At 40.8% G+C, this 14640-nt stretch overlaps 1 protein-coding gene across 3 annotated transcripts in view; it reads right to left on the bottom strand.

The window, feature by feature from the left end:
• Positions 1-12699, bottom strand: part of FBXO11 (F-box protein 11) — a 96415-nt gene extending 83716 nt beyond the window's left edge. For 2 of the 3 annotated variants that reach the window (XM_064572522.1, XM_064572521.1), the window contains exon 1: positions 11817-12577. In XM_064572522.1, the coding sequence (XP_064428592.1) occupies positions 11817-12036 (220 nt within the window). In that variant the 5' untranslated portion in view covers positions 12037-12577. Of the gene's footprint in view, positions 1-11816 lie in introns of all 3 variants that reach the window. The other variant, XM_045885045.3, reaches the window with a different exon arrangement.
• Between the last annotated feature and the right edge of the window lie 1941 nt (positions 12700-14640).

Genomic DNA, 14640 nt, shown 5'->3' with positions numbered 1-14640 from the left:
GGGTACAAAAGAAACAGCCACCTGTTATGACCAGTATTAAGTTCTGCTTTTCTTTCTGACAGTTTGCACACTAAATTTCCATCATTCAGCCAGGCAAGTAATTAAAATACTGTTTCTATGTATTTGTATTTACATAACCTATGGTCACAAACTTATCCTAGAAAGACAGAATCACTGGCTCAAAGTCTCAAGTAACCAATTTGTTTTTAATTCTGAATTCTGACTTTATCATTAGTTATCCTCATCTCCTATAAATGATATATATAAGCAATCATTATCCTAAAGTTGCTGTGGATACAAACTAAAAATGTCCATAAATTAATAAGCAGTTAAAACACAGAGCACTGAGAAATGTAAAATTTTAAGCTCTTACTCAAGTTTAAAATGACCTTTGTGAGAACTTTATCTTCAGACCAAATACTATAAGTTCACATCACAATCACAACTATTAAAATCTTTTTAAAAATACAAACCTCTTTCCTTCCAGATTCCAATGTACAAAGAGTAACAAAAATCACCTCACCTCCACCATTCCAAGACACTGCTAACATTTCACCAAAAATTTTTAGACACTTCACAAAATCAAGAGTGCATATTCCAAGTTTCAGAAAGCGTACTGAGTGTGTTCTCAATACATGTCTATGATTGGTATGTAACATTTTTCTAGTCCTCTAAAACCAGACTTAACTTTACAAAACCTGGACAAGCTCACTAGACCCAGATCTCTCAGCTTAGTTTTTCAGCTTTAAAGATTTCAGCTAAAAGGTTCTCAAATCAAATGACTCAGAAATAGAGGATAGGTTCCCTGTGAGATGTTGCAGTAGAGACTAAGACAGCATCAGAAAAAAAATCCATAAAGGCACCCTGAGTTACAACTACTTGTATGTGGGACTACAGATGCTACGAAGAAAATTAAAGTGTTGTTTTATCTCTGCAATTGAAGATCTTAGATTCTGGCAACATATAATCTAATTTAAACCTGTCTACTTTCAGTTTCTAGATATAAAGGCAAAACAATGAATGCAATGAAGAAGGAAGACACCATGAAAACAAGATGAATGACCCCAACTCCTCAGGTAATTTCCTTCACTAGCCACATGTTTCTTTCTTAATCATATACAGAAGCATGCTATAACTTAGCTTAAACTTTGGGCTGCAACAACTTTTTTTTAAGTAGGCTCCATGCCCAACGTGGGGCTTGAACTCACTACCCCTGTATCAAGAGCTGGACGCTCTACCAACTGAGCCAGCCAGGCAACAACTTTCTAACTGTAGCACAAACGTAATTCGGTAAATGATTAAAGGGTAGAACATGTATCAGACAGCAGGGGGTCATAACAAACCTTCATCTTAACAGCATCTCACAGATGACTCTCCAACAGTCTCGGGTCTTGGAAAAGTGGACAGATAAGGTTACAAACAAAACTCCGGTGTGGTATATGTATGTATGTATGTGCGTGTGTATCCTTAAAAATATTTATCAGAAGACAATGAAAACCGTATCAACATGCTTATTTTCAATTCATTTTGATTTTGAATGTTATTTAGTCTCTAACTCAACCATAAGTTCCATAAAAGCAAGAACCATGTCTGTACAACAATACCTAACAAATTCAGATCTCAATGATTATACTGGTAATTTAAATGATACAGAAAGTTTTAGAGCATCTCAGAAGTCACCTCATTCAAAATCCCCTACTTTAGAAACTGGATTAAGAAACCATTCTAGAATTTTTTTTTTTATCTTTGGTTTTACTAAATTCAAGTCAGTTAACATATAGTAGATATGGGGTAGAATTTAGTGATTCATCAGTTGCATGTAACACCCAGTGCTCATTACATCAAATACTCTCCTTAATGCCCATCACCCAATTACCCCATTCCCCAGCAACCCTCAGTTTGTTCTCTATAGTTAAGAGTTTCTCTAAAAAGGGCATCTGGGTGGCTCAGTTGGTTAAGCGACTGCCTTCCGCTCAGGTCATGATCCTGGAGTCCCTGGATCGAGTCCCATTGGGCTCCCTGCTTCTCCCTCTGACTCTCCCCCCTCTCATGTGCTCTCTCTCTCTGTCTCAAATAAATAAAATCTTAAAAAAAAAAAAAAAAAAGTTTCTCTAAAAAAAAAAAAAGCCACTTTGATGAAAAAGCTCAGGTTCCTTCTCCCCAAACTTAAAAGCAACATTTACTCAATGTGGCTATGTTATTTAAAAAAGGAAGGAAGGAAGGGAGGGAGGGAGGGAGGAGGCAGTCTCCTCCATACTGCTGGTTGTGGACAAGAAAGAACAACTGTTAGCACTAACACTGATCTGGTAAGTGCTAAAAGATCAGACACAAAATAGTAAGATCTTACTCTTTTTGGTATCTAAGGCTACCGTATCATCAGTTTCAAGCAAGCGATTCCTTAAAAACAGAGCCCCGTCTCAGTCACTGATGGCCTGGTTCTGGGGATATTTGTATGGTGGGGAATATGAGCTTATAAACCACTAACTAGCACTTCAGCAGCACAGTTGAGGAGGAAGCCCTTTTACACCTTCTTCCTATACATCAGGAACTGACAGATCTGGCCAAGGACTAGAAAAACAACTTGAAAACAAAATGTGCCTCAATTTTTCTATGAAAGTTTTTTTTTTTTTTAAAGATTTTATTTATTTATTTGAGAGAGAGAGAATGAGAGAGAGCACATGAGAGGGGGGAGGGTCAGAGGGAGAAGCAGACTCCCCGCTGAGCAGGGAGCCCGATGTGGGACTCGATCCAGGGACTCCAGGATCATGACCTGAGCTGAAGGCAGTCACTTAACCAACTGAGCCACCCAGGCGCCCTTTCTATGAAAGTTTTATAATTTTATATTTATAATCAAGATATGTAGGAAAAAAGCGAAACAATCAACCAAATAAAAGCAGAATATTTTCACAAGAGTTAAAAGGATAAGCGTAAAAGTAGTAAGGAACAGGATCCCAAACTGAAATGGAGAAACAAAGTATGGCAGTAGCAAAAAGAAATAATTTTTCGAATGAAGGCTTAGAATCACACATTAAAGTACACAGTATTTTTGAAAATTCCTATATTTAAAAAAAGATTTCCTTCCTCCTCAAAATAACTCAACTTACAACCTTTGGTGAAAAATACAGTATATTAAGTTAATTGGGTAAACTTTCTAATGCTGGACTTACAGCATACATACCAAAAGACTTAAGAAAAACACTAATATCTGAAATAAAATCGTTTTAGCAACATTACTTATGAGATGCCATATTCATATCTGTCTTAAAGCTCTTTTACCTCCCATGTAAATGGAAGCTCTGCCTCTGAGAAAAGATAACGGTATAATGTTGAGGTATAAAACTTACCAGGAATGTGTACATGTGTTCACCAAAAGAGACACATAAAATGCTCATAGGAGCACTATTTCTGACAGCCAAAGATGAAAACTCCGTCTATTAATCGTACAATGAATAAATTGTAGTATACTCATACAATGTACTATTATACAGCAACAAGAATGAACAAACTATTGCTACAAGCAACAACATGGATGAAACAAATATTGAGTGAAAGAAGCCAGACACATAGGAATACATACTGGGTGATTACATTTATATAAAGTTCAACAGACAAAACTAATCCCAGCAGTTAGAAAGATAGGGTTGGGGATAATGAGTGGGAAGGCCTGGAGGGTGGCGGGGGTAAGGCCAGGATGGGATGAATACCACTTCTGGGATGCTGGTAGTGTTTATTTCTTGATCTAGGTATTACTGGCTACACAGATATGCTTACTTTGTGTAAAGTCATCAAGCTATACACCAATGATTTGTGCACTTGTATACTTTCATTAAAACCTTAGTTTAGGGGCGGCCTAGGTGCCTCAGTCGTTGGGCATCTGCCTTCGGTTCGGGTCATGATCCCAGGGTCCTGGGATCGAGCCCCACATCGGGCTCCCTGCTCCGCAGGAAGCCTGCTTCTCCCTCTCCCATTCCCCCTGCTTGTGTTGCTTCTCTCACTGTGTTTCTCTCTGCCAAATAAATAAATAAAATCTTTAAAAAAAAAAATTAAAAAAACCCCTTAGTTTAAAAAAACCTAATAAGGGCGCCTGGGTGGCTCAGTTGGTTAAGCGACTGCCTTCAGCTCAGGTCATGATCCCAGGGTCCTGGGATCGAGTACCGCATCGGACTCCCTGCTCTGCGGGGAGCCTGCTTCCCCCTCTCCCACTCCCCCTGCTTGTGTTCCCTCTCTCGCTGTGTCTCTCTCTGTCAAATAAATAAATAAAATCTTAAAAAAAAAAACCTAATAAAATTATTTTGACAATTTAAATATAGTTATATATAGTATACGTACATAATTATATATAGATCTGTTTCTAATTCAAATTACCACTGCTAATTTAAATGACCCATACATACTGCCACTCCTACCTGCTCTAATTCTTTTTCTTCTCTCCATCCCCATCCCCTACCCAAAATTAAGTCTTCTGAAAAAATAGAAAGTGAAACTTTTAAGAAAAATTTTAGGGTCAGAAGTAGATTAGGAAAAACAATAAATGTGTAAGGTAAGTGATTCTTGCAAGACTCTTCTACCCCTACATGCTTATTTTGTCTATGAGGAAGCATTCCTATCCAAAAGGTCTTTGTCCAAATCACTTATTTCTATCTCTTTTACTGGGTCTAAAATACCAAAATTTGACTAAGTGATCAGTTTCTTAAAAATGCAAATGCATTTCAAAGGATTATGAAGTTATCAGTCATACAACTGTTCAGTAGATCCGTGGCTACTTTTAACAGAAAAATGAGTGATTCCACAATTTCTTTTACCATACAATCACTTTGCCAATAACATTCAATTTCAAAACACAATGTCCTCACCCACCCCCATTTCTTTCAAACACTTCTTTGATCCTTTATCTCTGCCATGACACAAACCTGGAATGATTTCTACTTTCCATTTGTTAAATTCTACATCACTTCTAATTTTCCTTAAAGCCTGTTTTTTTTCCCCAAGGATGTATGATTATGTGGGAAGAAACAATTACTAATGACGTATATATACCAACCCTGTCCAACTCAAAATATAACAGGTGAATAAAAAAAGAGTTCTATGTTCTTCCTCTTCCCCACTTGCTTCCTCCTAAGTGTCAGATTCTCATAAAGCCATGTGGTCTTATACATACTATGTTATACACTCTGGATGTAAGATACAAAATCAATACTTGAGTGTAAAAAGAATTCTCATATCTAAACTCAAGTCAGCAAACTAGCAAAGGCTAAACTGATTTAAGTCCGTTATCAATACACGGTACTAAAGAAAGAAATGCCAAAGATTGAATCCCTATAATAGCCAGTTAATTCCACTCTGAGGAAAAAAAAGATTTTGACACAACCTAACTTGACCATCTGGAAAATGAGTGTTGTTGCACACCAGAAGAAAACAGTGAAGCTAAGATTTTCACTATTACCAGAAAAATAATTTTAAAGCACAGGTTATTACTCCATTTCTATCACTCAATTTCAAAGCTTTGAAAAAACAGAAAAGTGGGCTCTCTTCACAAAAAAGATGAATAGTACCTCTTCTCTCATAAGATGTGGAAGTATTCCATAATGTTTTTAAAGGTTTAGGCACCAGTTGAGAGAACAGCATTTAATCATTTTTTTCTCCTTTTTTTGAACATAGTCACAATTTTCCATTCGTTACAAGGGCTAACCATTTGACAACTGGGTCTTTAGAAACTGGGGAGAGTAAGCCACTAACATACAGAACTTAAATTTGCTTTAATATACTATCTTATTTGGGGTTTTTTAGAACAAAAAAAATACACGACATATTCATTTTTAAAGTAAATATTTTTGATATTTCCTTAAACTAAAATAAATTATATAGGAGAAGTTAGTTGGTTTCATTTCTCTATTTTCTAAGGATTAAGTTTACACACATTTCTTGTGTTAACCTAACATATATAAAAACCCCAGGCTAGATATCTAAAGACATCAAGCTTTGGTGACAAAAGGATATTCAGTCCACAAACCTGCCAAAATTACCACTGAAGAATAACTGAACTCATATTTTTTTCCTTCCTGAAATAGTCTAGTCTATAACCATGAGCTAAAATGACTTAACACCTTTTACTCATAACTTATGAGTTATGCAAGGGAAATCTACCCCTTTTTGTACAATGAATGCTTAGTGATCTCAACAAGCTGGAAAAACATGCTGGCCAATCAGTGCAATCTCTTCTAGAGACAGATCTACATTAGAGGTAAAGTTATGATCAGAAGGTTACTTAGAAAATGTGAAAGCAGATGTTTAACAGTCAATGGCATCAGACTACTGAACCAGCTTTCAGTAAAATAGAGGGGATAAGATAGGGGACGGATGTGCTTCAAAGGCTGTTATTCCATCCCCTAAATGTGATGAAGACATTCTGCCAAACGCATTTTGTTATCTCCTCTTGTTTATGGGAAGACTCAGTGATATAAATCAATTTTGAAATTCTTCTCTGCTATTTACTATGAATACTCACTGCTGATTAATGTCTATCTTACAGAATTGCTAAAAGGGTTAAAAGACATACTGTCTAAGAAAGTATCTGGCATAGACTCTAGTACATAAGCAGAAAGAGACCTATGTTTATTATTATTCTCAATACCAATTTCTTCCATTTCCTTACTTTTTCTTTAAAGAATATTTCAATTCATTCTTATAATTATAAACCAGTCTCCCTAAGGTTATACGAAGTCAGCTAGATTGCATTTTTGGGTATGCCAGAAACTAACGACTCATACACATTTTATCTCTTGGGTTTAGTTTTATATACAACTGATTGCATTCCTTACTATTATTTTTAAAATTTTTAAAAGCTGCCATTCACTGAGCATCTATCAAGTGATAGATACTTAAATCTCTCAGCAATAATTTTTCCATAAGGCAAGTATTATCATCCCCCCATCTTAAAGATAAAGAAGTAAAGGCTCCAAGAGTTTACACTGCTTGCCCCATGTCAAACAGCCTGTTGATGGTGTAGCCAGGATCGGAATCCCCATTTAGCTAGCTGTAACTCTGAGCTCTATCATACTGCCCAACTGTCTCAACTCTTATATTTTGCTTCTTTATAATTTTATTTTCAAAGGCTAACCACTACAATTTGGGGGTACCTGGTCAGCAACCTCACATAAACTGGAATTCTCTGGAAGTTGAGAATGCAATTCAAAGGGCTGATTAAATTAGTAGTCTAAAACAAAATAACCCTTCAGAGACTAGTGGGACAAGACAGACACAAAATAAGAGTAACTTATTAGTTAGGAATAAATTGGAGGACAATAAAAAACCTCAAGTTGAGATAATTCATTATTATAGATTGTTTAGCTTCAAAATTAAGACAAACGGTAGGGGGGGGGCCTTAGAAAATACTCACTAGCCTTGAATTCTGACAAATTTAAGTTCAGGGGTCTTAACAGGTCAGGATCTACTGGTAGTTCTTGCTTTACCTGGTAGGTATCCAAGTTGGCTGATCTGTCCGTGGGTTTGCCAGAACTTCCAGTAAAGAAACAGAAAAGCAGTATAGTGACAACCCATAAGCCTCATCAGCAGAACTTTAACACTGGCATTGTCACTATCTCATTCCTACCCCTCAAATAATTTGTAAGCTTTGAGAAAACAGGCTCTCCTCCCCAAACACACACAAAAATGGGTTACATCTCTCCTTTCATGTATGTAAAAATTTTGAAGGTTTAGCCACAAGAAGGGAGAGCAATGCCCCACAGTACTTAATTCCTAAAACAGGAAAAAATCATGTCCCTTGTCCAGAACTCTTCTATCAAAAAAGGTTGCAGAAGTTCCTTATTCTTGTATTCTGTAAGTTCCTTATTCTGAAGAGCCTGAAGGTAAAATATCATGAGCTAGAATAAGCCCACAGAAAATATGATTAGCAAGCATGACTAGAACGCTAAGGAGTTTCCTGGCTGCTGCATATTACAAATAATGTAGCTCCATCAGGAATATTTCATGTAATACTATATGAACTCAATTACTTCAATAAGTTTAGTTAAAACAAAACCCTGTAGTTCCAGGGTCACAGGTGAGATTTTTATTCCATAAATATGAAATTAAAAAGAATGATTACTATTTTACTCTGTATAATCATTGCAGACTAGAAATTAATAGCAATACCCATTAATATATTGTATTCATTAAATTTCTTTAACTATAAATTATTACACAGTTAAAATTTCAGAACTTCAAAAGAATCTTATGAATTTTCTAGCCAGGAAGAAATTACACCTATTTTCAAAAACTTCCATATCAAGATTTTCAGTTGGCAAATTTCATCTTTTATTAAAACATAATAAATGAGAAACTAATAATAGTGATTGATTCCAAGTAGGAGAATCTAGTATGTGAGGCAGGTGTAGGCAAGAAACTCTGGAATTTTAAATTATGTGCATTTATTACCTATTCAAAGTAATCAATTTTAACTACAAGCTAAAAGTGCTCAGAATACATAGCGCTTCTTCAGGCTTATTATAAGCTTTCCTCATACTTCTCCTAGAAAAAGACTACCAAAGAGATATTAAAATAAATTCAGCAGAACAAGTTGCAAAAGTGAAATCCTTGTAGGATTTTTAAAAGAAAAGAAATATAAAAAATCTAACCCCACACTACTTCCAGATTCACTGAGTCTGAAATGTATTATCCAAGTGTCCCTATGTGCAACACAAATTACTTTCTACTAAAGTAGTATGTGAAATCCTAAACTCTGGAACTTAAGCTAAAATACCAAAACATATAATGATTAGTATTCCATCTTAAGACAGTGGGCCATTTCAGATAACATGAGTGAAGACAGCATTCCATGAAACACCCAGGCCAATTATTTCCCAATGTGGGTTATAAGTAATTCTCCCCCATGGAAGGCTTTGAAAAGTCCTTATAAAAATTCACTCTAGAAGACTATTTCTTTCTACATCAAACATTGGCCATTACATACACAAGAAAGAGTGTGCGTGTGTGTGTGCGCGTGTGTGTTTAAGGACATATCAAGGAAGTTTTTAGATGAATTAACCTGTGGGTGAATAAGCAACTAAAACCAGCCCTGACAAAATTTTTGCCTGAAAAAAAATACTATCTTGTAACTGTTCTATTACCACTAAAAAGCCAAAAATCCATCCTTTATGTGAAATATACAGACTGATTTAACTTGTCTTAAAAACAGTGAGTCTGACTTCAATTCCTGACCAGGAAAGCTGTCTGATCCACTATTATGTAACTCTATCCAAACTCTAATGTAAGAGTTACATATCCATTAAGAGTTAGTTAAAAAAAAAAAAAAAAAAAGTAAAACACACACACGTGTTAGCTGTAGTTCCTTAATTACCTTGTCAAAATTATGAAACCCAGCATATTCTTAAACAACAATAAAACCTCTCCTATCCAAACCAGAAATAGTGACACTCTGCATGCTCCATAAAACTTTTAAAATAAAGAGTATTCCTTTTGGCTAACTTCTGATCATTATGTGAACTGTACATTTTAAAAAAGTAATCAAATTGCCAATTTTTGAAGAATTACATATTTTACATAAATCTGGCAAAAACTTTATTAGTCTTTTAATTTAGCTTAATGTTTTATTCATTTTAAAGCCATTTACTTGCCCTCTAAAAGACCCACAGTCTTTTCCCTGAAGGCTAATCAGCAAGTTCTTTTCCCCTCTGTGCCAACATAGAATCTCCAGAACAGTTTCTACTAGCTGCAGCAAAGCAACAATTCTACAGTGCATCTGATTTACTATCTGGTTAGGTACATACTGAAATCTTGATTTCATGAACATCTTAAGTCAGCTTACGCACATGAATGAAAAGAAAATTGACACTCTGGCATGTCAATGCCAACAACCAAGTCACTTTACTTCAAAAGGAAACAGACTTTAGGAGCTAATAATTCACACAAATGAAGAAAAGTATCCAAGATAAAAGTACCTCAGCTAAGTTTGAAATTACACACACCGTGAAAAGGAGATTCAGAATAAATATTTTAAAATACACAATGAGACTAAATTAAGTTTGGCCAAACAGATTTAATTCAGCCCTAATGGTATGAACAAATCAGTACATCTTGAAAACGCTTGCTTACTTCTAGCAATTAAATCCTTACTATGCCAGGATTTCAATCTAGTGTCACTGTTTTCTCAAAAAATTTTGTGACACAACATATAGTGGAAGGAGACGAGTATTATTTGAATGGAACACAGGAAAACCCTGATATGCAAATGTGAAAGGAAATGATGAAACTACAAATATTTTTAATTTACAAAAAAAAAGGTAAATGTATCAAAGAATCACTAAAACATATTTGCCAATAATGTTACACAAGACCTCTAACTGGCTTGAAACATCACATTCTTTCAAGCAACATATAGCAAACTGCTTTCTCAAGGACTATCTGTAACAGTGACTAGTGAAAACCCTTTGAACTATTTTTCAGATTATCATCTCTCTTTTCCATTTAAGTATTTTCGTCAAGTACAACACTGAAACAGTTTTTAAGGAAATGTATAATTTTTAAAAGCCATTTAATCTCAATTCCCTTAATCAAAGGAGGTGTGACAACCAACGCATGTAAAATTAACCTTAATCCTCCAACGAAAACACGCAAAATGTCTCCTAACAATTCCCCTCCTCCTTAAAACAACAACCGTACACATAAATATGGTACTGACCTCCACCCCCACTGAGAGCAGCTAATTAATAAAGAGAATAGTTACGTTTGGAGACCAAGGTGCAACACCCTACCTCACAAACCTCCCAAAATAACCACATCATCAAACTAGAACTGAACATTATTTTTCCTAAACCAAGAATCCAACCCCCGGGAGCCTCAGCCCTTAGACAATGGTGGTTACCAGATAGAGCTGCACAGTTGGGTCCAAATGACACATTTCACTAGGCCTTGGACACAGCACACACTCACACTCTCCCAAGGGGCCAGCTGGAAAGAAGGGGCGTTCAAACCCCACTAGGAGACGGAGGGTGGCACGGTGGCGTAGGGGTTCGCTAGGGGAGGACAGGCGAGAGGGGTGGTCGACAGAGCGGAAGGGTAACTGCACCGCACGCGAGGGAGGGGGCTGGAAATGGCCGATGGATTCTATATTTATTTATTTAAAGGTCTTGATTTAACGGGTCCTTCCCAGGGGTTCTGTAACGAAAGCCAAACTGCGCAGCAAACATTGTGGGGTTGGGAGAGTAGTCGCTGCTCCCCCTACCCCGTGACTAGGGAGGGGGGTGGGGGAAACAAGTTCCCCGGCCAACACCACAGACCACTCGGATTCCCCCCCTTCCCCCTCCTCCACAGGAAGGGGGAGGCTAACAGAGAAAAGGGGGAAAACAAGTTCCCCAGCCAGCCCCATCGCCCGATCACTCCCAGTTGTTCCCCCCACCTTCTGTTAGGAAGGGGGAGTCTAAACCGTGGAAGGCAGCAGAAAAGGGGGAAATCCCACCCTCTGCCTCCCCCCACCCTAGCCACCAACAGACTCCTCCGGGGTCCGTGAGCCAGGCGAGAAGCCAAAGGATGGGTGGGGGTAGAGGGTGCCGAGCCCCCGCAACCAAACAAAGCGCGGCCTGAGCGAGAGCCCGGGCGAGTGGGGAAGCCGCGGCTTTTCCTGCCAGCCGGGGCCCGGGCCGGGCTGACACTGCGGCACCGGCGGACCCGCCTCCGCTCGGCCTCCGTCTCCCACCCCCGGGGCGCACAGGCCTCCCCCGCCCGCCCCGGTCTCCCTCCCCGCGGGTCCCGGCCGGCCGGCGCCCGAGCCGGCGGGCGGCGGGGAGGGAGCGCGGCCTTACCCCGCTCGCCGGCGTTGTTCCGCTCCTGGGGCAGCGGCGGAGGCGGCGGTGGCGGCGGCGGAGGCTGCTGCTGCTGCGGCGGCGGCGGAGGCTGCTGCTGCGGCTGCTGCTGGGGCGGCTGCGGCGGCGGCTGCTGCGGGGGCTGCTGCTGCTGTTGCTGCACCGGGCGCGGCCGCGACACTCGCCTGGGTCTCCGGTTGGCGGCTCGGACGGAGTTCATTTGCCGGGCTGAGGTGGCGGCGTTGGCGGAGGGACACACACACACGCACACGCACTGCGAGCTCCGGGGCAGGAGAAGGGGGTGGGGAGGGGGAGGAAGGAAAGGGGGCGAGGGGAAGGGGAGATGGGAAGGGCGGAGGGGGCGAGCGAGAGCCCGAGTCCGAGAGAAAGGCCCGCGGAGACGGAGACCGAGCGAGGCCGGGCGGGCGGGCCTGACGCGCGGGGAAGGCCGAGGCCGCCGGGCGGGGCGGCCGCGAGGGACGGAGACAGAAAGAAAGGGCGTCCGCCCGCCTGGGGATCCCGAGGCGAAGCGCGGCGTCGGCGGGTGAGGAGACAGACTCCGGTCCCGCCGACTCCCGAGCGGCGTCTCCGGCGGCGGGGGGAGTGGGCGGGCGGGCGAGGAAGGGAGAAGGAGGAGAAGAGAGGGAGAGAAGGGAGGGAGGGAGCAGGGGGCGCCCGGCTCGTTTTTTCCCTCTTCCTCCCCCCACACCCCCTGAAAGAGATTTCTGTGAGGAATTTTTTCTTTCTTCGGCCTCTTCTCTCTCCTCCCCCCCCTTCTCTCCTCGGCGAAGGGGAAATGAGTGTGAAGGGAGGAGATAGAGGGAAAAAGAGGCGTCGTCGTTCCTCCTCCTTAAAGGAACCCTTCCTCCTCCTCCTCCTCCTCAACCCCGTCGCCGCTGCTTCTGCTGCTGCTCCGTGGCAGGAGGAGCCATTGACACCGCCGGAGCCTCCACTCGCCCAGTGGGTCCCTCCCCGCCGCGGGGCTGGCCAGGGGCGCGGGGGAAGGCCGCGGGGCGGCGGGGGGAGGGGTGAATGGGCGGGGAAGCAGGTGGGCGGGGATTCCAGCCAAGCAGCCAATGGGGAGCTCCCATACAACCTTCAGGCCAATGGGGCCTCCGCTCTTATGGCGGAGTCCCTTCCTTCAACGCCCTGTTTCCTCTCTCGGGTTTCCTCCCTCCCTCGCAGAGGAGGGGGAAGGAGGGATGGGGGAGTGTGGTGGGGCGGGTGATAATGGGGAGGTATCAGGGCATATAATAGAGCGGGGGGTGGGCGAAGAGAGCGCTAGTGCGTAGCGACGATTCTAGGAGAGGAGGTGCTCGGAGGGAAGGGCGGGGGCTGCTGATGTAATGGGGAGAAGTGATTAATCCTTTGGTTCGCCTTTTCAGTCCTTCCCTCCCCCCCTCCCCCCCCCCCCCACCACCTTCACCCGATTTTTTAAGCAGGAAAAAAAGTGGAGCCAGGGAGCCGATCCTTGGTAACTCGCGTTTTCTGTGGTAGGTAGGTTCAAAGTGTGAGCTGTAGGGAGCGCTAGAGATTCTGTGCCCTTTAGCCCAGCTGAGGGTATTTGCAAACCTTGGAGATCCAATTCACTGAGCTTTCAGCTTGTAACCGAAGTTTGGAGTACTTTCCTAATCGTAGCCTAAGAGGAGTCACCTAAGTCTTGAAAAAGGTTTTGGTAAATAGGCAATAGACCTTTGGTCAATTTCTTTTTTGGAAACGTGGTCTATATTAATGTTCAGGAAAATACTATGTGAGAAAAGGAGGGAAGTAAATGTGCTGAGGTTATGATTGTTTATGTGATTTAAGAAAAAAATTTTTCTTAGATCCCACAAACTCAAAGGAAAAGGAAAAACCCCAGGAGGAATTATCTTTTGTATCTGTATCTGGTCCCCTCAGCATAATCTGTCCCCAAGGAAAACGCGTTTTTATTCCCTAGCTTTTGTTGTGAAGACGGAAAAAGTACCCTTTCTCAATTCGCTTCGTTCTCCCTTTTGTTTATCATTTTATGGATGTGGTAAAACTCGCAGTTTACCTGATTCTCTGGTTTTCAGACCTTTGGGTGATTTCTCTCTTATTTGAGTTTGATCAATTGCTGCTAGGTTTGAGATAGATAATTAAGCGGTTTACAAAGTATGATAAAGGCTGAGAGGCAGAAAAGTGTGTACTTGGGGAAAGGGGAGTGAAGGGCAAGGACAGATGAATCGTTATTGTGCAGGGTGTTTGAATCCCTGATTTGATTATGTGACTCTAGGCAAATTACCTTTCTAGATAATGAGGGTTCCTCACCTTTTAATAAGAATTTATTTTGGATGACATAATCCTCTTTTCAATTTTTAAAAATTCTGTAGTTCTGAGATGATCTCTTTGGTCCTGAAAATGTTGAAACTTAGATCTAAGTTTCCGTCTCCAAAAAATATTTGAGGAAGGGGTTTGTTAGAAAACAACTGAAGAACTCCAGATTTTTATGGTTGTTAGCTAGGTGCCAATGGGTAAAATTTTAGATTTGGTTCAGATAAATATAAGGGGAGGGGGAGGAAAATTACTTGCTATTATACATATAGGTGGATCCATAATTCTGATTTTTCTGAAAATTTACTTTTTTATTCAACAAGCACTTACTGGTTCCTTCTGTTCCATCTGCATTACTATGTAAGGTGCTATGGGAAATACCAAATAAAAGGCAAAAACCTTGGGCATAAAGCTTTTGTAATTTGGCATGGCAGAGGTGAAGATTTACTTATATTAATTCAGATGTACAAAAAATATATAGCTTGTTTATTTTCTGTAATGTTTAACCTTCTCGAGTCTGTACATTCTCTCTCTC

Source organism: Mirounga angustirostris, unplaced genomic scaffold (assembly GCF_029215605.1).
Source record: "Mirounga angustirostris isolate CCGP_5_RB_7025 unplaced genomic scaffold, mMirAng1.0.hap1 SCAF_10, whole genome shotgun sequence".
In the NCBI taxonomy this organism is placed as follows: domain Eukaryota; kingdom Metazoa; phylum Chordata; class Mammalia; order Carnivora; family Phocidae; genus Mirounga; species Mirounga angustirostris.
This window is presented reverse-complemented; position numbering and strand designations above follow the sequence as displayed.